We start from the raw sequence: 27,562 nt of genomic DNA, 5'->3' as shown, positions 1-27,562 counted from the left end.
CACACTAGGCTTTTAGTTTTATTAATAGTAATTGTTTGTTAAAAAAACCTCTCTGTACCTGCATCTGGAGAAATGTGACATTTTGAAAGTGTGACTCCACCTCCCATGTTGGTCTAAAGTATTGGCCACAAATGAGGATTTTGAATGGGGCCTTTAAAACCAACAATGGCATTAAAATAAGTGAACAGAGGGGCCAACTAATGATATTTTAAAGCTTTAGGGCCAGAGTAGTGTGTTTGAGTCAGTGGTGAAAACAGATGCAAGAAAGGAAATGCTGTGTGCACCTGATGTTCCTGCCAGAGGGTTCGCTGGAGCCTTGTCTGTGGTGGCAGCACTGGCTGCTGTGACCAGCGGTGTTGAGTCTCCTGGGGCTGGGACACAGCTGTGGAGACAGGCCCTCACCAAAATAAGGGTCATTTCAAACTTCACCAAGTTCTCAAGACTTACTGGCATGCAGGGATGTTCTGTGATTGGTTCTGTGGAAGACTGGAGTAAAAATGAAGATGGCTTTGGTCTTGTCTTTGCAAAACCAATGTATGCACTTGTTTGCTCAGTGGGTATATATATTTGAAGTATTATAAATATAAAATGGATGTGAAAAATCATAAGATATTGGTTACTGTTAAGAAGGCAATTCAGATATGAAAGTGTGAATCTGGGTAGAGAATAATTTCATTTAGGGATAGAGGGAGCAGTGGGACCCTTTCTGCTTATGTGTAGGGGCAGCCTGGGATTTGGCTTCTCCCTGAGACTGGTGAGGGAGTGGGGTGAGTTCTGTAGGGGGCTCTGGGATGCCCCTGACCAATGTCCTGACTAATGCCTGTAGGTGAGCTGTGCCACTGCCCATCACAGGGCAAGTGGGAAGGGTCATCATCCCAGTGGGAGAGCGGGGTGCTCCCCTGGATCCAGACCTCATGAGGCTCGGGAGGGCCTTTTTCATCCAGCCCTCCTGGGCTGCCCGAGCCAGACTCTGCTCTGACCCTTGCTTGCCATCCTGCATCTCCCAGCGCAGCTGACCTGGAGCTCTGGCCTTGCCATGTCCGTGCAGGCAGGTTTGTCCACACAGCCAGCAGGAGCTGGCTTTGGCAATTAAATGATAGGATTATAGATGTCTGGTTTTGTGTGTGTGTATGTTTGGTTTTTTTGTTTTTCTTTTTTTAAATTCTCTCCCCTATTCCCCCTTCTCTCTCCCCCTCTCCGACCCCAGCCAGGCCTCCCTAGGTCTCCCGCAGGCGCGAAGCCGCGCCGCTCCCCGCGTCCCCGCAGTTGCTCCTTCCAGCTAAACTTCCCCGCGCTCCCGGCGGGGGCTCGCGGCTCCGCCGGATCCCGGCGGTGCTGCCGCGGCGGCTCCATGCCGCGGCTTCGGGCCGCCCCGGCTCCTCCCCTCGCGGTGTGCGAGGCAGGCTGCCCGCCCGTCTGTGTGTGTGTGCGCCGGGCCGCCGCCGCCGCTGTGCTGCCTCTCCCAGCCGGGCACAGCCGCGCCGCGCTGCTGGCGGCGGCGGCGGCGCTCCGCCACCCCGGGCGGCTCCGCGCGGCCCCCGGCGGCCGCCGCTCCCCGCGGCGCCGCTGCCCATGCGGGCCGGCCAGCAATAGCCGCGCCGGCTCGGCTCGGCTCGGCTCTGCGGGGCGGGGAGGGGGCACCACTTCTCTGAGTCTCCCCACCACATCGTTATGGACCTATTCGACTTTTTCAGGGACTGGGACTTAGAGCAGCAGTGGTAGGTTTTTTCGGGTGGTGGGTTTTTTTTTTTTTTTTGGTTTTGGTTTCTCCCCTTCCCGCACCACCTCCCCTCCCCGTCTCTCCACCCCTCTCCTTCTTCCAGCTGCCTCCTTCCTACCCTTCCCTGCTCGCTCCCCCGGTGCCGTAGCCTTTGTTGAGGGGCGCAGCACCCGGTGCCAGCGGGGAGCGGGTCCGCGCTGCGCCCGCGGGCAGCGGGGCCGGCCGGGGCAGCCGGTGCCGGCCGGCTCCAGCCACGCTCCGCGGCCGCGCCGCCGGCCCCGGCCGGGAGCAGCCTCGGAGCGCGGCGGCGGGGGGCGAAGTTGGCCCGCAGGGCAGCGCCGAGAGGTGCCGGGTGCCGGCTGCGATCAGCGGTGGCAGCCCCCTCCCGAGCAGGGGCGGCGATGTTCCCCGGGATCGCGGCTTTGCTAATGTTGTGTTTACTGCTGTCACTGACAATGTTCCTTTCACGGGGAGAACCGCAACTGTAGTTTCGCTGTGTGGCACAGTTCGGCTGTAGCTCTGATCGGTGTGGGGGCTTCTGTTGCTGGTTTTGCTGGTTTCCTATTCTAGATGAAGCGTTATTGAAGTTAGTTTTGGAAGTGGCAAGATCAGTACCCGTGATATTATAACAGTTCTTTTTTTTTTTTTTTTTTTTTTTTTTTCCTGCCCGTCTCTGCATCATTTTTCTTTATTTCCATTTATTTTAAGAATGGAATTTTAGGTTTATATTGCTCTGTAAATAGGTGCAGACCTTAAAAAGATCGGTTCATCTGTTTAAGTACATTGTAAACTTGTTATCAAAGTGAATGTTAAGGAATTTTTGATGGGTGACAAGTAGCTGGGAAAGTTAGAATTTGGATAGGTACTTAGTCACTTCTGTGGCTGGTTAATGAGATTATGCTTATTCTTTGGCTGCTTTTATTGGTTCTTTCTTTACTTTTCAATTTAGCGAATATAATTCCTTAACTATGCATGGGGAAATTCAGAGGTTGGGTACTGCTTTGTTAAATGCTTTTAGGCTGGAGTGCAGTTTGCCAAGGAAGAAAGAGACTAAAATACTGTATTCTGTGATCCTAATCTCTAAATGCCACACAGATTATATATGTGTATGTATGTGCATTTGCACCTCGTGTTTTGCAGAGGGTTTACTTTACTTTGTTGATAATATAAAGGTATGTCTAGGAAAAAGGTAATATATCTTGTTAATGACTATCATTTTGCCAAACACGGTCTAACAGCTATACTTGCAAATCCATAGCAATCAGAACCAAATACCTGTCACGTTCCATTTTACAGCAATTGGGAGTAAATCCTCACAACCATAAATTACACTATATCAATATTAATCTGTAAGCAGGCGTTTTGGATCATGTGCATGTTTTATCAGCTCTGCATAATCCATTGTATTACATCTTTTTAATAATCATGCTGTTGTTATTTAAAAGTAATAATCACAATAAAATTAGTGCTCAATTAAATATTATGCTTCTACTACGCTATCTTTACTCTGCTACACTAATTTATTTTGCAGACAACTGATAACCACCGTATTACCACTCAAATGATATTTGCATACAATTTGCCTAATTTATAATGTGGGTAACATTAATTTAATAGAAGCTGTTACAACCCAATATGTGGGTGTAGTTCAAATACTAAGCATTTATAGGTATTGAGTTTTAGTGTTTGCTTAATAACTTACTTTCATTTGACTATGGTTTTATGTGGATTTAGATATATGCATCAGAAAGAAGGGAACTCTTGTGCCTCGGTTTTTCCATAAAATATGAATATATTGCCTCTCATTCTAAAATTCTATTTGCTGTTTTTTTTGTACTGTGAAATGTATTGTTTTTAGTGGTTTTAGGGTTCATGAGGAGAGAACATTTTTACTTTGACTGTTTCAAACAGTTTGATATCTGCTCAAACTCTCTATGTGGCACAGGCTTTCACACACTGCAGAGATCAAGTTGCATTTAGCTTTTAGCAATCCAATTAGTATATGTAAGTGCATATATAATATGTGGGTACCTAATCTACATGTCTACACAAATGTGACATGTTTTTTATTATACATGTAAATATTTTTGTCTCTGACAAGTAGTTGCATAGCTTACAGAGAATTAAATTTAGCTCCCCTGTCCACAAGCACGTGTATGTATGTAATATGTTATACATACATCATCACCACACACCCAGGAAGATGCATGCACATCCATCAAGATTTATTAATTTTGTCTGTGTATCCAATATGGTGTGGTTGCTTTGTAATATTTGCAAATAAGTACATATAACATGATGTGTGAATTGCTACTTCTTATTTCGAAGCTGCCCTCCTTCTGCCTGTGAGCTGGCCTTTGTAAAACGTGTTTCACAAGCATTTATAAGGCAATTAGGGACCCTCTTCTGCATTCCTTGCAAACCCAAAACTTCTCCTAATCTATGCTGCAATCACCAAGAAGGCAAGCTCAGGCCTACTGTGTGTGGGTGTTTGTATTATCTCTATGCAAAGTACAACAGAAACATCGTTAGCCTGAGAAATATATTAAAAAAATATTTATAGTTTAAGCAGATTTTTTTTTTAATCTGATGAAAAGATGTAAACTTTCTTTGCCTTGCATTTATACCAGGAAATGACTTTGTGAAAGTTACTCGTTGATGGGAAAAATAGAGTTAATTTCCCCCCACCTCCAATGGAGGTACATTTTTGTGTCACTTCTTGAAACATATTTTGTCAAGAGCTGCGATTGTTACAGTGTGCAGTGCCACTGCACATGTGCTGAAATTCTCACCTGGACTTCTGGATGATTCGTGGAGCTTTGTCTTGGTGATACAAACTGCAGAATCAGCCCTTTAGTTTCCCATATTAGGAGAGATCACAGTAGTACAAGAATGAGATGTTTCATTGACCCTTTGTCGAGAATGTGATTAGGAAGGTAGCTGAGAGTTGGTGTGGGGTTTTTGTTAACACTGGGGTAAAATGTGTAAAATGAGGCCACGAATATCCTTGTGGACGTTTTGCCAGACTTGAAAAAAACTGAAAAATACCCAAAACAATTTAGGTAAATGTAAACTCAGGGTGAGATGAAAGGGCCAAAGCTGAAGTCTGCTATGATTCCTGGATGAATAAGAAGTGTTCACCTGGGCTTGCATTTAATATGAGGCATTCTATGAGGGAGAAAGGAAGGGAGATGGATATAATGAAAAGCTTGAATGCCTGTGTGCACCAAGGGGACCACTTGCTGTTAAAAATCAAATTTCATCTTTTAAATCACTTTCCATGCTTGTCTGTGGTAACCAAGTAAATGAAATCTTGCTGTGGCCTGGGACCATGTGGCTAGATTTGAACCTGCTTATGGAGTAAGGTGGTGTCATTAATCAGCAGCTGGGAAACAACAAAACCCAACAAAGACCCAACCACCCTGGAATATATACTCCTCACTAGCACAAACAAAGGCAGAAAAATTCTTGGGTTATGTTGTATTGATTGACATAGGTATTAATATTTTTAAGTCATCCAATCTTTAAAAAAGCGGAAGTTGAGAAAATACTTAGCAGAAAAATGCATATTGAGGTATGTAAATCAAAACCTGGCAAGGTAAAATAAGATGAGCAGGTAACAGTGTCGTCTTAGCTGTGTGGTTGCAAGGAGGAAGACTTTTGCCCTGCAGAGAAACAAGCCTCTTGTTTTTTTTCCTATTTTATATTATGTATCACAAGTAGCCTAATTACAGCAAAACCAGCAAACTGCCAGTTATACAGGAAGAGGCTTAAACTCACTAAACTGTTATATAAATAGAAAGTTCAAAGGTCTGTTTGTGGCTGACAAAGCTGAGAACAGGCCATCTGTGGGCCAGGTTCCTCTCCTGTGTGAATGGAGAAACACACTGCATGCCACAGCAGCGCACTCTTTCAGCATAGTCCTCAACCTGGAGGGGGTGATCCTGCTCTCCAGACAAAGGTGAACTGTTTCAGTTCCAGCTCTGGCTATTTCCCCTCTTCACCCACCTTCCTGCTTCCCTCTCTGCCTTGTGCCCCTGGAGAAGACCTTCTCAGTTACTGTTCTTTCACCAGGGATTGTAATAACTCACTAAATGAAAAGTCTTCTAAACGTGGAAACTGTGTTGTGTTTCTGATGGGAATGTTTGAAATAGAGTAGATAAGCTCTTTGGGAATTAGATTTCATTTTTATTTTTTTAATTTTAATTTTTATGGGGTGATAGTGAGAGCATTAGTGTAGGAAAAAGTCACATTTTGAATGGATTTCTGTAAGATTTTTCTCCCTGTCCCTTTCTTTTCCCTAAGAAATATTACAGTTGAATTGCAGTTACTTTTTGGATTTGTATTACAGACATCCGTGAGTAATTATATGAGAATGTTTCATTTTCAATTTGCTTTGAAAGTGTAAATGGATAGATTGTGTGGCTACTGGTGGGTGTGTGAGGGGGATTAGATGCTGTCAAAACAAGCAGCTGAAGAAGACCAAAAATAGTCTTGGGCCAAAACCTGTACTTGAAGTATCTCCTGATTTAGTAATTCTTCCCTGACTGATGTTGAACTTCATGGAGTGTAAATCTTGAAAGAATTTGGCTGTTGGCAAACATTAAGCTCACATCTATCCTATGAGGCAAAATTAGTATCAGTTTAACATCATTTGAATTGTTTTCCTAATGATTCATTCAAGAATTTAATGCCTTTTAAAATATACAAATTGGGATGGAGAGTAGATACTTCAGGTACTGTTCAGCTATTCTGAAGCCAGGCAGAACTTGAGAGCATTTAAGCAGTTTGTACATGAATGCCAATTATATTGTTTGGGGTTTTCTTCTTAGTAGAAGATGGTACTATGATGCAGATCCTTCAGTAAAGCAAAATTATTCCTTTTGTCTGACAAGAGTACTTCTACAACCTGGAATTTTCTAAACAATTTAGAGTGGAAAATGTGACATTCTGCAAATAATTAACTTAAATATACTAAATGATCTTTGAGAAAATGGATGGACACTTCTGGTCTTTTTATGCTTCTTAGGACTGTGACAATATGCTCCAGCATTGTGGAAGGAGTGTTGTGATGCTTTTTGTATGATGAGGCCCAAATGCTGGTTTTATCTAGATAAAGAAAAATGCCCAATATGGTGAGATGGGATAAAATCTGTGTTAGACTTAGAAAAAGCACATGGGCCTTAATTTAACAGAGCCCATAGACAGGTGTGTAGTTTTAAGCACACAGGAGATCCTATTAAAAAAACTCTTGATTTCAAGTTAAGTTTCACCAAACTGAATTCTTGATCACTCCCAAAATGCTCAATGTGTTTAACTAATGACTAAACCCCAGTTTTGATGTATAAGGTAATGAAAGCAGATGTTATTTTTTGCCTGTACAGTAACCATCTATTTCCCTGAAATCCACAGCAGCTTTACGTGATTTCACCTAAAACTGGGTAGTCAGAAATAATGCAAATATTAAATCTCATTAAAAAAAAATCTAGAGGGATTGTAAAAAGCATTTTATGCCTTAAACCATGCAGCATTTAGAATAAGCATCTAACCAGAAGACCCTATCCTGTATTTTCCCTGTGCCTTTAGTTTGAGGTAATGAAATTATTTTTGTGTCAAGGACTCGAAGGATTTGGTTCCTGAATGTTTGTTAAATGTGCATAGTCAATAAATACCACGAAGAACCCATGTCTTCCTCCAGCCTCAGCGTGAGTCAATGGCCAGTGATGCCAGTGAAGGTGCTCCCAGTTGACTTGAGAGGGCCCTTGATTTGTCCATTTTGGCCAAAAGGCAGACTTTAAATGTGGAGCAACTCTCTAATGACCAGGATCAGCAAGGCTCTCTACGCATGCCTAATACTATGCATGTGGAAAAACTCCTCAGAGCCCAATTCTGAACCTGTCCAATTCAAATTTACTGCCTTTCTTTTACAGGAAGAAAAGAAAAATGGAGGGGAAAGCTTGAATCTTTTCTCTTGATTGCAGTTAGCAGAATGGATTTTCTAAAGCCATCAAACATCTATTAACACTGAAAACTGAAAATGTGCCACAACTCTGGGTTTTGCAATGTTGCAAATTCTTTCTTAAGCATTGAAAAAGAAGATAGTAAATCAAGTAAGATGTCAAGTTAGTATAACCTTCCATAATATAACATGGTCAGGAAGTCACAACAGTGACTCTAAAAGACAGCTCTTTCATCCTTTTATTGTTACTGAATGTTCTGTGTTGATGCTTTGTAACCAAAATATTTGTTTAAATTGTTCTAATAGCTTTGGTCAGAGGTCAGAAGGTACATTACTCCTGACTAATGGACAACTGTAGAGATTAAAAAAATGAGAGGGAGGATGGCAGTATGTGTGTCAGTAGCTTTTAAGCTCCATCTTGAATAACTTCTAATGAGACAGTTGTTTGACCAAAGATTCTCGCTAAGGGCATATGATGTTAAATCTTTATTTGTGAGGAAATTGTGTGGGAATAAGCTCGAGGGCTTGTTTTCAAATGCATTGTACTGGAATCCAGTCTCGAATAAACTTTATAAAAATTGTATATTGCTCCTAAATTTCAACAGGACTGCTATTGAGTGCAATCAGTTTGATGGGTTTACGAGGTTGGGCTCATAGTGCTGAAAAAGTAATGTGGAGCAAGAGCGCTGAGGTAAGGGAATAACCCAAAACTTCCTGCAGTTAACTTCCCAGCTGTTACAAAGTGTTTTATCATGAAGAGACTATTTCTCAACTTGTACGTAGCAGATCAACGACATAAATTGTTATGACTTTTAAGCAAAGGTCTAGTCTGTAGTTTCTTTAGTAAAACTGTATATAATATTTTAACAACATTACATTAATATATTCAAATTAAGCCACTGAGAGAAGAAAACTCTCACTTGAAACATTTTTTCCTTGTGACCTCAGCTGTTGATTTGTGTCTTTTTGCTGGAGATTATAATTGAGTCCTTATTTCATGTGATTTGCGATGGTGAGTTTTAAGGAGAGTTGGAGATGATACCACAACTGGAAGCTGATTTTCCTTGTAGGTGGAGCAGAGAATAGGGAATGCCATTTACTATGTGTGGTGTGTAAGACTTGTTTAGCGAGGAGCTGTAGTCAGCAGTTCAGATTCCTGACTCACATGCTGCATGGTGCTACCAGTTATAGTAAGACATGAATAGCCCACTCATAATTATATGTAGTTATAGGGGTGGGGTATTAACATCCAGCAAAGAAGAAAACAAGATAGAGCACCAAGTTAAAAATCACTGACTTGTTCCTTTGACAAGTATTATAATAGCTATTTTTGTATGCTGTGGGTGTACATGATGTTGTGGAATGAGTAAATTCTGTAGCTCTACATTGCTAGTGCCTGGGGCTCAAACCTGCAGAAGCCTTACTACTGAGACTAATGCTTTTTCCATTTGGCACTTCATTTACATGGACTGTTGGCAGGATTCAATTGTAGCTCAAAAGTTTTCTTGGACATCCAAGTGTAGGCTCTTTTGATAGGTGATAGTATCTGCATCCTGCAAAGTGATAGACACCTGAAAGTGACACTGGGTAAAAGCAGAGCAGTCCTTGGTGGCTTATGATCTGTGCTGAGAAGGTGGCTTCATAATGGAATGGTTTTTTATTTAAAATGTTTTTATGTCTGAGGGTAACAGTATGTTATGTAAGTCTACTTGTTTTGGTTTTTTTTTTGTCCTTTATTACTGGTTTAGGTCAAGATTTCTCTTGTGAGGGAAAAGAACATACAACTGTCAGTAGAGAAAGCAAATGCAAAGCTTTAAATATAAGCTATTATTAAGGTCTCCCATTTCTATTTATTTCCATCTCATGTCATGAGGGTAACTGAGATCCTGCAGTAATATGGTGTTTAGGTGAGTCTGTTTCTGTGCTGCTGTCAATAGCCAGGCTTTTATTTGAGAATACTGTCTTGGAACATTATATGCCTGTTGGTTACGGACCTCTTAGTGTGCAGATATGCCAGAGTAAGAGATCAGAAGGTTGCACATGCTTTAGATCCCTGTCCTGAACTCTCAGGTGAGACCACTGTAGCTTGAGGGGAAGCCAGTTCATGTATGGAAACTTTGGACTGCTCTTTTGAATGTGGGGGTGATTTTTCTTCCAGTTTCTTTCCTGTAGAACAATGGAGTGACATTCTTCCTGGTGTTTCCTATGAAGAATAATGATGAGGAATTATCTTCTCTGTCTACAAGTGTTTAAAAACTCATTAGTTAGGGTCCCTGAAAGAGTTCCAATACAAGTCAGTGGGTGTGGTGAAGCCAATTGTAATGGGAAGTGGACTGAGCCCTGGGGCTGGTGGTCAGCAGGAGGCAGAGCTGTAAAGAATACTGTGCGTATGCTATAGTAAGCATTTTCGTATATCTCCTCTGTGGGAGAGGACAATGGCTTTGGAGCTCATATTTACTCAAAAAAGCAGCCCTTTGATTATCATGGCTTTCTGCTTGATTGCACATTGGAAAGCCCATTTGTCTTCACCAAGCCTTTGAAGAGGGGTAGGTGAAGGAATTGAGGCATTGGCCAGTGGCTGAGGGGTAGTGGTTGCTTGGAGAAGGAACTAAATTACATTGCTTTTTTTTACATTGCTTTGTTTTTGTAATACTGGAAAGGGTTGTTGTAATGTTTAAGTTTGTGAAATCAAGGTGAATATATATTTTGAGGAACAGAACATGGATTCTCTCACTGGTATTGTGGCTAGCTACTTTACTGCCTTTGGAAAGTCATTGGTATCTGTCAAAAGTGAGGCAATAGTATTTACTTCTGTGGTGATTTACCTTTTTTTTTGTTTGTGGTTTTTTTTGGTTTTTTGTTTGTTTGTTTGTTTGGTTTTGTTTTGTTCAGGTGCAAAGCATGAGAGAGAAGGGCCAGCTGTGTAGTTACCTTTATCTGGTCTTTCTGCTCACTTTTTCATCTTCCTGGGTGTCAGCTGGGAGCTGCTTTTGACATTGTCTCTATTCTGAACTTCACTCTAGCTACATAGTCCTTCACTGGTTTGCTTTACAGTGTTACCTACAAGAAAAGCAAATGGTATTGATTGCGCCATAGCTGATGCGCAGAGATCCTTGTGTTGGATCCTTTGTGCTGATGATATCAGACACGTTTAGAAAAATGGGGTGATATTTCCAGCCAGAGACCCTTCAACCAATAATGATTGTCTCTGCTTTACCTCCTTTTGTGAAGTGAGAAGTGTAACATCTCCAATTTTTACTGTTAGACATGCAGAGATGTCATTGTCATCACCCCTCCTTACACAGTGGGGAATGGGAAGAGAGAAGTGACTTGCACAAGGACTCATCGTTGGTCAGGAGTGCAGCTGAGTTCCACTTCACTGCTTGCCAAGTCTGATGGGTATATTTTCCTATTCCGTGAGGGTGTGATGAGGTTAAGTCCCTTAATGTTTATGAATGTTTACAGTGATAGAGGAAGACAGAAACCTAGGCAGATATATTAGTAGGGGGAAGGCAAGCCTGTAAAGAGAAATGGTGGGATTTGGGCAGTGCAAGAGAAGATAATCAAAGCAGAGAGCTCTTCTGAAGGGCAGAATTTATTTATACTCTGTATACTTCATGTAATTTGCCCTGCTGGTATAGCTGGACAGTAAAGACCACGGACCTTTTGGAGACAGAACCATCTTGTTACTCCAGAAGACTTGTCATTGACCAGATCTTATGGCAAAGCTTTGTATATGCAGCTGTAGCATAAGTAAACGTCATCTCTTGGATGGTTCACTGAATAGTACATCCACAGATTTTCAGAAGCATTGTTGCTCTTTGAGCCAGCTGCCTTTGTTTCTAGCAGATCGCTGCTGCTTTGTTGGTTAACCCTGGGCATGAGTTTTCTTCACATATGTTATTAGACTGAGCATATTTTCTATTTATACCATTTGGGGATACAAATTACTGTGTTGCATTCAGCTAGCATGAGGAAAAGTACATCCTTGTGATTGGACAAAAAAAGAATACAGAGCAAAATTTTATTCTAAGGTCATTTCTTTCAAGGTTCAAGGGAAAACAGGCAGCAAAAACAATTCATGGTCTTTATTTTTGTCCCTGAAAAGTAGGAGGTATTTTCATATATGTGTTTTAACAGACTATGTATGCTGGAATTTGGTTATGAAATTAACAATGTGCCTTTGAAGAAGGGAACAAATTTTGTGAAATCCTGTGTATCATTTTTAGGCAATTAGGGAGATGATTAGTGTCGTACATACTTGGAAGCATTGTCTTTGTGGCTTTGATAGTTGTCTGTGGGCCAGTAAATTTGCACTAGAGGGCTGAGCTGGAGGCCACTGCAGCTGGTTGAAGTTTTTCATTGATTTAGTAAACTCTAAACCATACTTAGCCACAGATTCCCTTTCTTTCTCATTTCATTTTGGGAGCAGATGACCTTTACCTACTTTGTGGTAGAGCTCCAGAAATATTATGCAATCTATTGCAATGTTTTTGTTACTGCTCAGTCTTCCCTTCTCTCTTTAAAGAGCCCTTGCCCAAACTGACTGGTTTTTAGTGTGCCCAAAGAGGGATCATAGATAAGGGAATATAATTAAAGAGAGTTTTGGTATTTGTGTAGGAAAACACCTGTGCTCTCATTCAGAATCATAGCTCTGTCAGCAGGACAGTGAGCATGTTTGGATCGTAGACCATGACTAGGTGTTATCCTCATCAGGATAATAAATAATACACTTCCCTGTCACTTCACTCTGCTGTTTCTTTCCCCATTACCCAAGACAAGCTGTTGTGTGAGAATTTTGCCTGGTTGTAGACTGCTCATGAATCTTGTAGTACGTGACATGCAGACATCTAACAAACATGACTAGAAACTGCATAAAATACACAGACATAACACAGAAGTCATATGTTTGAAAACACATTAGAGCTCCACAAATAACCTGATATCTAGGAGGCTTTTTTTCCTCCTATGTATCTGTAACCAAAAATATTCTGCTAGCTGCCTTTCAACCAGATCAGGGTTATTTTAGATTTTGTAATTATTCTCGCTTGTGTAAACTCACACAATCTCCCTGCAAATTCAACTTCAATGATAAAAGGTCTCATCAAAAAATTGAGGCAGGCTAGAATGTTTGGTTAAGATTTAATATCTTTCTAACTAATTATAACGCAGTGTCTATATGCACTCTGGTGTCTGTGGAAAGAAAAGGAACAAAAAATATACTGTGATACTGTTTCATTGTACTGGGTCTTTTGTAAACAATTACTGGTGAGGTTGATGTCTGAAGCAAGGGTGAGAGAATTGACAAACCTGTTCTAAAGGGCTTGAAAAGTTGAATTGAATTCTAAATGTAGATTAGGAATAAATGATGACAGCCAAGCCAGCATTACCTCAGTTGATTAATTTATGAGGATACTGGTCAATGATTTTAACCAACAGCTATGCATAGTAGAATCCTAATGGGATCTGTCTGTTAAGATTACATAAAGTAGAGCATTTGATTTATTTCATAGCTTTCCAACGTGCCACTTTAACTTCATACAAATAATGCATTAGTCACACTGGATAAGATGGCGTATTGAATAAACTTGTGATTTTGTCTGCTTCTTATAATCTGATTTTATAAAGGATTAAATCTGTTTTAGTAGTTTATTCATATCATAAAAGAGATTGTCAGTTGAATGAAATCTTTACATCTGCCACTTTCTATCTCATTAGAAAAGACAGTAACATAAAGTTCCTCGTTTCCTCCCAGTCTGTTTTATCCCCTGGTGTGTCTGAGTGTGTATATCTTCCGTACATGTTTGTATATTATAATGTCAGTGTGTTCTCAGAGTTGTGGTTAAGAATGCGTCACGGCTTTGGAGGTATAATACCAGGGGCTATAAACGTTCTGGCCAAGAACATACCCAGCCAGGAACAAACAGGGATGTGGGCAAAGGGTGAGTGTCAAAAATCTGAAAGTGATGGCTTGTAGCAGCATGGCCACGTGTGTGTGTGTCAGAATTCAGCAGGTGCTCCAGTACCCCCAGCCCTTCAGTGTGGCTGTGCCTGTGTCACTGGGCACTGACTGTGCGCTGAACGATGGGCGGGTGTTAACTTAAGCCTGAAGCATTCCTCTGGGCTTCAATGTGAATCGTCACTTGTGATCAACTGTCCTTCATCTGTCACACTTCCACTGGTTTTAAAAACACTCTTCTAGTTCAGATGCATGGTTGTTGATTTTATGAAGTTAGTATTTACTGGAAATCTAGGCATTTTTTGGTCCACTCTTGCAGGGGGTTTATTTATTGTTTGTGTATTTTATTCCTTTTGTTGAAATGTGTGTCACTGACAGTATGCTGCTGTTACAACTAGCAGTTGTAGACCTTCAAAAAGTAGTATCAGTAGATCTTTCCATAGATGTTTTCTTATTTGTGTGTAAGGATCTTGCCATTTTTATTTAATCCTTTTGAGTGTTTAGGGCCAGACTTGGCCTTCTGAACATGTAGTTGTCTTGCATTCTGGTGTTGCACTAGAAGGTACTATCCAGTTCTTTCAGTTGTCGTTTTAGTCAAGGCAGGTTCTGAGGATCTCAGTTCCCCCTTCTGAAGACTTGCTGAGGACAAAACTTCATTCACATTTTCATTTGTTGATACATATTTTAGTTTAACTGGCTCTGTCATTTAAATCTGGGCTGCTTTGCCCACATACTTTTATTTGGTAGGAGTGTTCTGATATAAAACGAGTGGTCAGGCTCCTCTCTAGGTCAGGAATCCTCCTGCAAACTTTGGTTGCAGACACAGTGGGAGCACTGGGGTGGGAAGGGGGCTTGTGCTGGGCTTGGGCTGCCAAAGAGTTTACACAGAACTATACCCATTTGACTCCCAGCAGAGGACTGGGCCTGTCTCTGACTCCAGCAAGCTTCTTGAACAAGACTTTAAGACTCACATATTGTTCTTCATGCTTTGTTTTAGGAGAAGTGACATCAGGGCTTAGCTCTATTCTGGATTGGCCAGTGTCTCTGCAGCAGTGCTGTGCTCACTGCTGAGCCCTGCACTCACGACTGAGTCATTTTGTGCTTAAATCATGTTCCTTACTGAAATTAAGGGGAAAAACCCTTTACTTTTCACGGAAGTGATTTGGTCATATGTATTCCCATGATGCAGAATGGTCCTCAAAAGGGCAGTAAGGTTTGCTGAGGTGGAGAGTTTCTCAGGCCAGATCTGGGGAGGGTACACAGGTTGGTTTGCTGAGAGCAAATAAGGGGCACTGTACCCAAATGGAAACTTCCTCAGCTAAATTTAAGTATCCTCTGCTGTAGGGTTACCTGCACACAATGAAGCAGCTCTATTATTTGTGACCTTGCTTAAAAACTGTGTGAATAAGAAGCAGACACAGCTCCAGCAGCACTGGGGGAGATGGACTTTGCAAGGAGCCTTCCCCAGCCACCCTCCTTCACATCAAACCTGGACTGCTGGAGGTGTCATCCTGGAGCTGGACGTGGCAGCAGCCCACATCTATTGCTGCTATCAGAGAATATCCAAACCTGACATCTTCTGTATGCACAACTATTTAAATAGACGTATTTATCAGATTCCTCGTGCATATAGTAGCATAATTTTGGGGGTGAAAAGTGTGTGCTCATTATGTATTGTTCTAATGGTTATTCAAGAATGGACCCACAGTTTGGTAATACGCTGAGTACTAATGTCACCTTCCAGCCTCCAGTTAAAAACTTATCCTGTGAGATGGTTACAGCAATAAGACACAGCTTAAGTATTTAAATATGAAAGAGCAGTGCTACACTGTTCATTTTCAGTGAGGAGTACTGACTCTATCTCTGAATAAACAGAGAACAGCTTTTTATGAGAGATTTTTGTTGTATTTTATTTGGCAGCTGTCTTAGTAGGAATTCTTCAATAGTATTTATTGTATTTTGTGCTGGTAGGGGTGAGAGCCAAAGCGGAATCTGAGCAGTTTTACTTGCTTTACTCATGAACAATAAGAAAATATTGCTGTATTAATTACTTTTGTGCTTTATTGGCAAAAATAAAGAGATCCTATAATATGAAATTGCTAATATGAGAAAGGCTTTGATTTTCTCATTAGCACAGGATATTTTGCATCTGTTCTGGTTCACAAGTGCATTGTCGGCACTTAAATAATAATAATGACTCAGTAATGAATAAGAATAACAACAAATAAGCATGTGAGTATTCAGGCAGTCAGGCACCCTCCGGTGTTTATCAGTAGGTTGGTTTCGGAGGTCTTGCAAAATGAGCTGTTCCCATATGCCCATTCAGATTTTCTTAGATCATTGCACAGCTTGGAGATTCATTTTGCTGCTGACATGGCTGGGTTATATACAAGCACTTTTTTCATTGTATGTCAGTAGTAAAGTGCTAAAGTTGAAATGGGAAATGTTTCTTCCACTTAGAGACATTTAAGGCTCCATTTTTCCTTTCCATTTTTTCTTTTTTCTATTTTTTTTTGTGTGTGTGAATAGAGTCTTAAGTATCTCATTGTTTTGAATTTGTGAAAATACTAGAGCACTGGATTGTTCTGCCAGTCTTTCAAGTATGTTCTTAAAAACATAGCCTGGAAACACCTTCACTACAGTTCAACTCAGCTTGTATTAAATTGTCTCTGCCTCTGTTGGTACTCTTACAAAAACAGAGAATGTTAAAATAATGTTTGCAGTCTATCTTGAACATTAAAAAGCCTGGGAATCTAAACTGAAGGTTCAGTTTCTGATTTGACTTTTGGTTTATAGCACTGTCTCACCTTCTTTAAAGCCTCTTCCCTGCCTGTAGAATATGCCACAGTGCAATTTATGGATTTCATTTTACTCCAGGTCTTATCTAATACCAAATATTTAAGAATAGTGATAAGTGAAGGATAGCACAATACTCCCTTTATTGTTAAAGCAGTGGCTAATTTTGTCAAAGTATATTAACTTTTAGCCTTATTCTCAGAATAATTTGGACTAATGATGTGGCTTCATGGTTATGAGTTTAAGAGAAAAGGAAAATGATCCGTTCAAGTTTGGGGAAAAAACCCAGCAATTATGCTTTGAGTAACTATTTTCTTAAAACACTACTTTGCACTGTAAATTATACCCTTATGACCCTGCAGCTCAAGAGAGTCACAAAAAAGTGTGTATGTGTACAAACAGTGGTGTGGAATTTGACAATTATTGTTAAAATTCTTAAAGTTCTGGAATGGCAGGCAAGAGGGAATCTTCTGTGTGAAGAATCTAAATTGTACCTGTCTGTTAATGCCATTAAAGGACTACCTTTAAAACACATTACCAAAAAGTGGCCTTATTGATTGCTCTAAGTGATACTTGCTTAAAGAAGTCTGCCTCTTTTAAAGTGTACTTCAGCAATAGATGTGAAGCAAAGGAAAACAGAAGTTGATTTTTTTTTCCTTGTTGATTAAAATTATTTTTGGTCCCACAGTGCTCAACTATTCATGGTAAAAAGAAAACAGGCAGAATAATAATAAAAAAAAAAAAAAAAAAAAAAAGAAAGCAAAACAGAGCACAAAATAAGTCCTTCTCCTTCAATTAAAACAGTTTAGCCTTGGATAGGCCAAAAGAAATTGATAAAGTAAGTAGTTTAATAGCACATGACCTGTAAAGTACTTAAAGTGATCTGTAAATGGAAGGTACCCTAAGCCTGCTTCTTGTCACAGTAATTTGTCTGGTTTAAGAGCAGGAAAAGTGGGTCTCTTTGGCAATACAAGAGCAAGTAGATCACTAGGTGAGATCAGATAGGAGTCTCTGGTGAGACCCAGGTACAACAAAGCTCTTCTTTGACACCATTTCTACTGCTGTTACTTCTCTTAGTAAGTGTGCTAATTACCATGAACCTGACAAGGTTTATATTAATTGACTGAACTAAATGTAAATTTTGGTTAAATAGAGACTAGTTCAGTAGACTTGGCAGGTGCTGATTTGCTTAACTGCTATATTCAAAGTGATGGTATGCTTCAAAGCAAAATAAATAATCTAACCCTTGAATTTTGGGGAGGCCTCAAATGCTCAAATTTTACTCCTAAAACAGAAAAAGTTTTCAGAATATCTTCTGCCTTTCTCCCCTGTCCTGTGACATTTTATGAGAGGACAGTTAGTTCTTACAGATTTTATACTGCAGTGGAATCCCTCTGTAGCCATTTGTCGTGTTTGCATGGCACAGAGTAGCATGGCCTGTTTGTCTCCTGACATTATTACAGTAGTAAATGTTGGGAAGTAAATAGCAGCACCAACCAGTGTAATGAGTGTAGGGTAGAGGTGGAGTTCCAGTTAGAGGGTGCCCTGCTCTGGGTGGAACCTTTTGGGCAGGTGACCTCTCTCTGCCTCACTCTTAAGTGTTTGCAAAATGGACCCTGGAGTATAAACTTGGCTTTAGAGACTCTTTAGGGCCTTGTAGTTGTGAAGATACATAAAGACCTTTCAAATAGCTTTCATATGTCCGCCCAAAACAGTATCAGTATGAAAATGTTCTCTTTTTACTTGAGAGGAAGGAATTTCATGGTTTAGTGCTCAGTATTATAAATGAAGAGATGGAAATGGACATGGAAGAAGCAAACATGATACCTCTTAACAACAAATGTCACAGACATTCTTGGGAATGCTGGAATATTTATAGTATATTTTATGTATACCATAGACATTGACATTAGTGCACACAACCTCTTCATTTTAATTGTCAGGAGAGCTGTCACACAATAACACACTACATTTTATTGCTTTGTAAGATATTTTAATTATTTTTCCCCCTTCTCCCTGTACATGTTTATGGGTAAGGCAAACAGCTCTGGAAACTGGTGTCCTCTGCCTATCAAGTGGCCCTGGCAGAACAAGGTTCTTCCTCTGTGCTCAGGTTTGGCTACTTCCAGAAAGAAGCTGGAGAATCCCTTATTCTTCTACTTGTACACTGTCATCTCAGCCATGCTTCTAGGGACTGACTTCTGACTTCTGTATTCATTCTTGCTAGGTAATATTCCCCTTCCCAAAACACTCCCAAAGCAATCTCCCACCAATCCAGAAAAGGCAAATGTATCATGAGACTTGTACAGTGTCTTAGGTGTCTGCAGTGTCACTGAGGAAGGGGCTGGAGTGATACCTCAGAGCTGGTTTCAACGCACGTGGAATAAAAGTAGAGGAGTGGTTTTCTGCCCTGTGCACACCACCTGTTCCAGTGAAAAGAGGAAGCCTTAACTGCTTGTAATGGTCACGAAACTAACTGCACTTTACTGAGACATACAGGTGCAAATAAAAACCCCCAGTCTGAAAGTACATAAGGTGAGAAATTGACTGTTGATAAATTAGAATACAGCTGCACTTCTTTGCGGGGTGAGGGTAGTTTATTTCTCTGTGTCCCCTTCTCCATTAATGCAGGGTAATTATCACACTTTAGTTTGGATTGCAAGATCATCACATGCTTTTACTGCAGGCAGTGCTTTATTGAAACTATCCTGCATTATGTCTACAAAGGTTGAAAAAAAGAGAGGGGGAAATAGAATTACTTCCTGCCTGAGGAACATACTGCAGGGCTTTTTTTTTTTTTTTAGTTTTGTATTCACTAATTTACTGTTTGTTCTAGAGCAGCAGTGAGTGGGAGTTAAACTTTTAAGTGCACATTTGGCTCTTTAAAAAGACATTTAGTGTACAATTACTGCTGTTTACCATCTTATAATTGTTGTGTGTTTAGGCTTAGTCAGGCTTAGGAAGATGGGTATCTGTAATCTTTGAGGGCTACAACTCCCTGTCCTAGTTTTTACAAAAGAGAAAGTAATTATAGATATTGAGATGGATACAGAGATAACATAACACTTTGTGCTGTGATGTTTTAGTGATTAGTGTAAAATAAACACATAGACAAAGAGAGAGGCTGTGGTGAAAGGTGCTGTATGTGGCTGCAGTTTCATTCAGTGATATTTGAGGATGATACTCAAATCGAATCTGGGAGCCAGGGCTGCTTGTCATGGAGCTCCCAGATTTGCTCTTCTGAACTTGCATAGGTGCACAGTTTATAAAAAGCTGGGTTTAAGAAAGGGGCTGTATTTGTAGTAACAACTATACGTTACACCACATCAGAGTAAATGTAACTGCAGTCATGCCTCGATTGGCAGCCAGGTGACAAGGGTGTCAGCAGGCCCAGTGACAGGGGAAATGTCTCCATCAGCCTTTTTTGGTTGACATCTTTGTTAGATAGGAAATAGAAACCTGGATAATTGTATATCTGGGAAGACCCAGATCTGCAACAGGATCTTGACAGGGCTTAAAGTCTAGTTTATGGGAGCAGCCAAGAGTTGGAAGGTGCAGCTCTCCCAGTCTGAAGTCCATCACAGGAAGAAAAATTGATTGTTTCAACTTGCTGTGTAGCTTGTTGCTCAGTAAAACTGTCTTTTCAATAATGCATGGACAAAGTACTGGAGAAATATGGATGAATCCAGGTGTAAAATGTGTAGAGACTAGTATTTCCATTTCTTAGAGTTATTCCACATCTCAGAGTTACTGAGATGTGGTCTTTGTGGCTTGGCAAAGGATACCTTGCTGACATACATTGTCTGGATTTTCTTCACAAGGAGATGCATCTGTGAGGAACAGGCTGAGATGGGTATTCGACGCCTGCAGTGCAAGTATAGATGAAGTTAAATGGGTTGATCTTGCTTTGAACTTGAGTGGGAAAAGCAGTTGTGTGAAAACGAAATGTGGCAAATATGTAACTGAAAATGCCATAGTACTTGAAAGGCATGAAAGTTAGTTAAAAAGCATCATTAGCTAAAACAGTATCTTGTTCCTTTAATTCACTTTTATGACCCACTGTAATTATAGTACATAGCTCCACTATTTTTCTTGAAACAGAATATTATTGGATTTCAGGGCAGTCATCTGAAATTTTTCACTTATAAATAAAATTAATGCTTTCAGCTTTATTTGTCAGTAATGTTTTTAAATTACAGGTGCTCTAGAGAAACAATTCTGTTTGAGGGCTATTTTGTAGCTGAAAGCCTTTGAGAAAATATTCCTATCATTCAAAAAAGATCTGAGGCTCTGAGTAGGTATTGTGACTGTCATATTAACTTTCAAACTTAGAATGCAAAGGACAACTAATCCTTTCCTCCTTGGTAGAAGTCATAGGCTGCTTTTTAACTTTCTTCACCACGTTTTATTTTTAATGTAATTTTAATGAAAAGGTGGATCTGGCATTATAAAGTTGTTTGTTGCTTTTCTTCTGATGTTAGAGTGATAGGAATTCCAGCAGTGTTACTTTTTTTTTTTTTTTTTTTTTTTTTTTTTTTTTTTGAATAATATATATATTCTGCACTTAAACTTTGATCTTGTGTTTAGTCCTACGTGTTGAAATCCATGACACTTTCTTTGGACTTTATCTGTATCCTTTTAAAGTCGAGTGATACTTTTTTAACAGGCTATAATAGTCTCTGGATTGAGACCACAGAGCTGGAGTACTTGGGTGTTACAGAGGTGGAAAACAGGGAGGGAGGTGGTGAAGCTCAAATCCACCCTCCCACTTAAAGGGTGGAGATAAAGCCTGATACAGTACCCCACCTCTCCTTGATACGGCTGCTCTGGCTGTGTTAATGCTGCTCCTTCTCGCCGTGTTGAACTTCACCCACTGACATTAAATCCTCTCTCACAAGTGATTGGTGTACAAGCCTACTCTGTGATTTCCAGGCGTGTCAAGGGATTTAGCTGTACAAGCTTTTTCTTGTATTTGAAATGCAACTTTTTGATAGTAATAGGAAGCATGGATCAAAATGTATGATTCATCCTTCTTTGTACCCATAAAATCCTGTAACAATAGCCAAGCTAATTAATATAGTTAATTAATTTGTTCATAATAACTGGTAGGAGAAAACCGACCACCCACAAATCAGAAATCCTACTTTTTAGGAAAAAAGAAAAAAAAAAAAAAAAGAAGCCTTTTTTATGTGAATCCAGTTGAGTTTTTTTAAGACTGAACATTTAAATGGGAAAATACGTTCTTCCATAAAGTATAAAATTTCAGCAATTTTATGTCAGTACTGGCAGAAAATTTTTTCATTTAGAAAAGGATCATTTTTGCCATTGGAGGAGGAAAATAGTTTTGCTTTAAGAAATAAATCTGAGCATCTCTTAATAAACACTAGCTTTACTGTGGTTTTTATCTGTATGTGCTTTCATAAAAGGTTCTTTTTAGTGCAATGCACATTTGCTTAAATCCTGCAATACCTTAATGCCTTTCATGCTAGTGCATCCCAAGGCACTTTACAATCTGTAAAGTTAACATTAGAAATGCAGCACATAAAATTCCCTAAGACAATCCTTTTTAAAATGCTGAATAAAACATCTTAACTGTTAAGTTTGGATTAAATGGCCCAGCAGTTGGTGCATTTTTTCTTTCTGTGGAAAATATGTTTGAAACAAATGACTGAAATGAATAAAGGCTCTGTAAATAATATGACTTCAAATGATATTCATGGAGTCCAAAATCTGCCATTCTGCAGGAGGAAGTCTAGACATGTACAAAGTTCAGCTCTGTTAATTAAGAGGGAGCAATACGCTGCAGTGAGTCAGAGCAATTTTATAATCCAAATGCTGCTAAAAGGGACTCTTGTCAACCTCAAAATCTTACTTGTTTTGTAATCACTGGGTAGGGAGACTTGCTGGCTGAGGAGATACATGTCTCTCTTAGGCTTGAATGCAGTCCAGCCTGGTAGTGACCAGAAGCTGTTGTCATCTGATAACTGTTTGTTAGGCTATGCTAAATAATTGTAGTCTCCAAACAGTTCCCAATGTCAGCGTCAAGAAAAACCCACCCCCACGCTTGGCACTAATTATTGCCCTCGCTGGCAGCCCCAGCGAGGAGGCCAAGGCTTGACTGTTGTTTCCCCTTTCAGTGCTTGCAGTGGTCCTGCTGAGAGTGTGTGTGTCTGGTTTGTGGTTAAACGGTGTTCGCTCTGTTTTCTGCAGGGCTGCCAGCCCCGTATCTTTTATAAGTACTGATTTTTATCGTTATGAAAACAAGATCCTTCATCGTCTTCTCGCTCCACCTTTAGGTCTGCTGCAACCTGATTTTTTATATTGATGCATTTTTTTTTTAAGAAGAAAAACAAGCAGAAACAAAAAAAAGAACAAACCAGCTGAACAAAACAAAAGCAGTGGCGGATATGAATTTGTTGTGCTGGATAAGATGAGGCCAGAAAGAATCAGTGCTTTTAAAATAATATATTTTTTTCCAAACTAAAAGAAATAAAATGTACACTGAAAAATAAAAACCAAGAATAACAGCCAGCTGATAGCAGTGGAATACATAAGAGAAAGAAAAAAAAACAGGATTATGCAGCCTCAGAAAGAGCCAACAGATGTTCAGGGCGGGTTAGAAAAACAACATGATCAACAGGACGAAAGCTGCGACAGATCTAAACAAAACCCCAAAATAGACGCAATTCTAGAATAAGCCTGAAAAAGAGAAATCATTATAGGCTTTCCTCAGCACAGGCACTGGTCTCTGATAAAACAAGATTGAAACTTCTCAAAAAGGAAATTTATACTGACGTGGGTTTGCAACTCCATTGCTAGAGACTTCTTGTGCACCTCTGCCAGTGGGTAAATTGGAAACAGGCTAAAAATGAGCAGTCTGTTCCTGAGGCAGCAGAGGTGCCTGAAGTAAGAGCTAATTGCTGGCCCTGTAAATGAATGGTGTGCTTTTTGGAATGGGAAACATAATTGCTGTATCACTTAAAATAATTTTTTTTCATTTTACTGGACGATTTCAGGTGGAAGCAAATCCACACAGACCATGTAGTTGTATACAGTGGCCTCTTGCCCTTGGTGCAGAAAGATGTGTTCCCAAAGTGAAGGCAATGTGAAATGCAGGTACAGGCAGGTGTGTGTGATGAGGATGCCTTGCTGGTAGAGGAGTCCACTGGGTAGCCAAATGTAGGAGGAGATGGAGCACCTCTTTTTCAGGAAACCTGTGTTTTTGGGGGCTATTCTGCTGCCTACCCTGAAGTGAGCCCACAGTTGCTGGAGCCAGCCCAGGCTTCCTGCCTGTGACTGTGAAGTGCTATTTTGAAAAGACAAGTGTGTATGGATCTGGTGAAGTTGTCTGAATTTTAGGAAGATAGAATATTGCTCTATCTTTATCATAACATTAGAGAAGCACCAGAACGAAGTACCTCGACCGTGTGATGTGGGAAGGATGTGGTTTGGGTGCCTGTGTGTGGAGAGACCCCGTGGCATGGACATCATGTCAGGTGAGGCTGCCCAGGCCCACACCAGCCTTCCCTGGGCACCAGGAAACCCTCTTGAAATGCTAATCGTTGAATCTACATTAATTTGTATAAATTATGCAAATCAGCAGTTGCGCACCGCTGTGGTTTAGGTGGTTCTCATGCTGTACTTACAACTTCACGTTGGGCTGACACAGGTTTTATTCACTACAATAGATGGTTTTGCTGCAGAGGGTTTGGAAGGCAGCTGTTGTTGGGAGTTGGAGGTTGGTGTTGTTGGTGCCCTGGTCTGCAGACCTGGCTGCTCTCTGCTCACGTCCAGTCTCTTCCGGCCAGGGCACAAAGAGAGGAGCTGAACTCGGAGCATATGTTTCCAGAAAGAATCCAGCTCTAGCTTTTCAGATGAAAAGGTTAAAGATTTTGACATAAGATAATTATAAAAGGAAAATGAATCTTTTCTTGGATCAAAAATTATTGTGTAAAAGAGTGTGTAAATTATGGCGTGCAAGTTAACTAATGGCTTTTATACTGAAATCTAGAATTACTGTGATGAAGGAGATGGTGTCAAACTGTGGTAATTTATTTCATTTTGGTTTCTCAGATCTGCAATGAATTTAGGAAATTCAAATTTATAGCAAGTGGATCTTTGTAAGAATTTCTCTGCAAGAATGAGGATACTTTATGTTACTTCCACAGAGGTCATATTCATACCATTATTCTAGCTAGTACTTCCAGTTAGAAAGTTCCCATGTGTGATTTGTTCCACTGGCTTCTGGAAGTGGATTTTTCAAACTTTAAATGTTACTACCTCATTTAACTTATATCACTGCTCTTCAGTGTTTGAACAGGGATATGGTGATGAGCATAATGCACTATTTTGCTAATGAACCATAAAACCTTCCAAGCACTGTTTACATTTTTTTTTTTTTTTTTTTGTGGAAGGTTTGGGATTTGGTAAATTTCTTTCCAAGCCATGCATAACTGTAGTTTTTGTTACTGCACTAGAGTGCTAAGAGCTCAGTTTGATGTTTCTCTGGACAAAAATTGAATTTCTCAAGATATTAAGTCAGATGAAATACAAAGGCCCAATTTTATTCCCAGTGGAGGATGGTTATGAAATGGTCATAAGGATAATTCACCTGTGAGTCCCAACATTTCATCCAGAAAAGGACTGTTGATGCTGCAGAGCACACAGTCTGCCTTGTGCTAAATCAAAACCTGGGGTGCAGAGTCTTTCTGTGTTTGTTTAAAGAAAGAAATGAGCAGGCTATATATCTGCTGTATCTAAACCCTGCTCTTTTGTAAACAGAATGGCTATTTTTGAACCCTGAGCAGGATGTTTCTGGTGAGGGGATAATGCAGATGGATCCTTGCGTGCACACAGGCGCACTCCATGTTTATCACTCAGGGAAGGGGCTGTGCTGTCGTTCATTTAACTGGCAATTCTTTTGTGGTATCAGTATCATTTCCTAGCAAAATTGGCTAAAGGAATTGTTTCAAACACAATAGATGTTTTGAACTGGCCTAATTACTTACTCAACAGCCAATAACTTTGGGAATTGTTTTCTATGTGAATTCCAGATACAAATTGGGATATCGTTCCATTTGTTTAAAAAAGATTAAGCCAATAGGAGAAAAAAGGATCTTTACCCATTTTCACTGAGCAGTGAAGTTTGAATATACAGCTTGCAATTGAAACTATTTTTTTCCCAAAGCCTTTGAGGGCTGTTTCTCAGTCTAGTGTAAACAATTTATTGTTAAAGTCCTAGAATATTTGCATTTTAATTAAAGACAATTTTAATTAAATACAAAACTTTAATCAGAAAAGCAGAGTTTAGGCAGACAGTGTACTTGCATGCTAACCAAGCTTACTCTGAGGGGACCTCTACTCTGTGTAAAACTGGTTTCTGTGGTACTTTAAGCAGGAAAGTTGTAAATGCATCTTCCTTGCCTAACTTACCTACAAATTGTAATCTCCCTCCTGCATCTTTTAACTGCAGTAAATATTCTTCCTACAGGCAATTAAATGAAAGAGGGGGTGATGCAGAAATCTTAAAGGGGCAGAGAGCAGGAAAAAGTTCACTTGGAACTCCTAAGGGTGCCTGTGAAAGTAAATGTTAAAATTACTGTTGCATATTTTGAATATTTTGCATCAATTATGTGTTCAAATTTTTTTATTTATTTAAAGCATAGGCAATTCTGTGTCCATTAATGTTAGATAATAAGTGTGATATCTGGAGTGTCTGGGCTTGGTAATGCTATAATGCTGGTGCTAGGACAGCATCTGGAGTTGATACCTATCAGTTTTGCCCTGTTCTCTGTGCCCAGTTGTATAACTAATTAGGATCCTAACATATATTAGAGAAAGTTGCAGCCTGCCATGATGTAGTGACATAAATTCTGAGGTCAGACTGGCAAATGTATTTTTGGAGTTCTCCTCCTTTATTCTGATGGGAATTTGCCTAGGCCAAGGTGGCATACCTGGACAGTGGGAGTGAATCCTTCCCCGGTGAGCTGTGAACTGATCTGAGAATGACAGTGGTGGCTGAACCTGAGAGGTTTGGGGTTGTGGGTATTTTATGAGTTGGTTTTTATATGAAAGGTTTTAGTATCCTATGGTAGACAAGAAGTAGGTGGTCTTCTGTACCCCTGCTACCTGTCTGTTGGAATTCACTTAATTCTTTGTACAATAACGACTAACAACTGAAATGATAAATAGTGGATATTTCATGTTTACCCACAGCTACATATTTTGAAAGCAGTACCTCTCATTAAAGTCTCATCATTGACAAACTGCTTGTAAAAAAACCATTAGAATGCAGGTGTCACTCAAGATCTGTTTAGGACTGAGACTTCCATTGTGATTTAGTATAATATTGGCATCGTGTTTTAATTCGAAATGGATATATAGCGTGCATACAGAAATATTTTCTCTTAGGCCTACAGTTACTTGCGGTAATGGCAAAGCAGTTAATATATTACCTTTGCTAACAGGAAAAGTGGTGCATATAAATATTTTCAGTCAATAATGTATTTTTAAAAAGGTTTCTCAGTGGGATCAGATTTATGTTGTCAGAAAAATTTATTCCGCTGACAAGTGCGGATACCCGGCACGTCATGTGCGCTGAGATTTACAAAGCAGTTTCTTCCTGGACGTCAGTTGGATGTTGTTATGGCAGGGTTATGTAGAGAACTGGGGAATCAGTCCAGGAATCCTTTTGTGCAAAATCCTGCCTTAGATTGGTATGATCCAATAAAGCTCTGCCTCTACATGTCCGTAGCAGTTTTTGGTAGCGTTAGATACTCGGGTCAGGAAGGGGCAGAGCGCTGGAGTCAGGATCTGTGGTGTGGATCTGAGAACAGAATCTTGCCTGAAGCATTTGAGATTTTCCTGATATATTAAACAGGCCATTTTCTTCCTCCTGTTACTTATGTGTTGCTGCCAGCTGCAGTTCAGCAAGGTAGAAGTTGGAGCTTGCTCCTTTGGGTTCCACAGATAAAAAAGTAGAGAATAATAGTACTTGTGCGTTAGATTTTGCCAAGTGTGCATGTTTCAACCACTGTTGTTAAAAAGCCTGCATATTATTTGTTGTGCAAAATATGTATATGAGAAAAATACGCTTGAGCAGAGATTTCATGTTGCACAGAGTAGCCAA

General features: G+C 40.1%; 1 protein-coding gene across 2 annotated transcripts in view; it reads left to right on the top strand.

Moving 5' to 3' along the window:
- Window positions 1-1,594: 1,594 nt before the first annotated feature.
- The window catches only part of AFF2 (AF4/FMR2 family member 2), a 333,484-nt gene continuing 307,516 nt past the window's right edge, over window positions 1,595-27,562 (top strand). For both annotated transcript variants that reach the window (XM_041485178.1, XM_041485177.1), the window contains exon 1: window positions 1,595-1,718. In XM_041485178.1, coding sequence (XP_041341112.1) covers window positions 1,672-1,718 — 47 coding nt within the window. In that variant the 5' untranslated portion in view covers window positions 1,595-1,671. The remainder of the gene's footprint in view (window positions 1,719-27,562) is intronic.

The sequence above is a fragment of the Pyrgilauda ruficollis genome, unplaced genomic scaffold (genome assembly GCF_017590135.1).
Source record: "Pyrgilauda ruficollis isolate IOZ18807 unplaced genomic scaffold, ASM1759013v1 scaffold7, whole genome shotgun sequence".
NCBI classification, from domain to species: Eukaryota; Metazoa; Chordata; class Aves; order Passeriformes; family Passeridae; genus Pyrgilauda; species Pyrgilauda ruficollis.
This window is presented reverse-complemented; position numbering and strand designations above follow the sequence as displayed.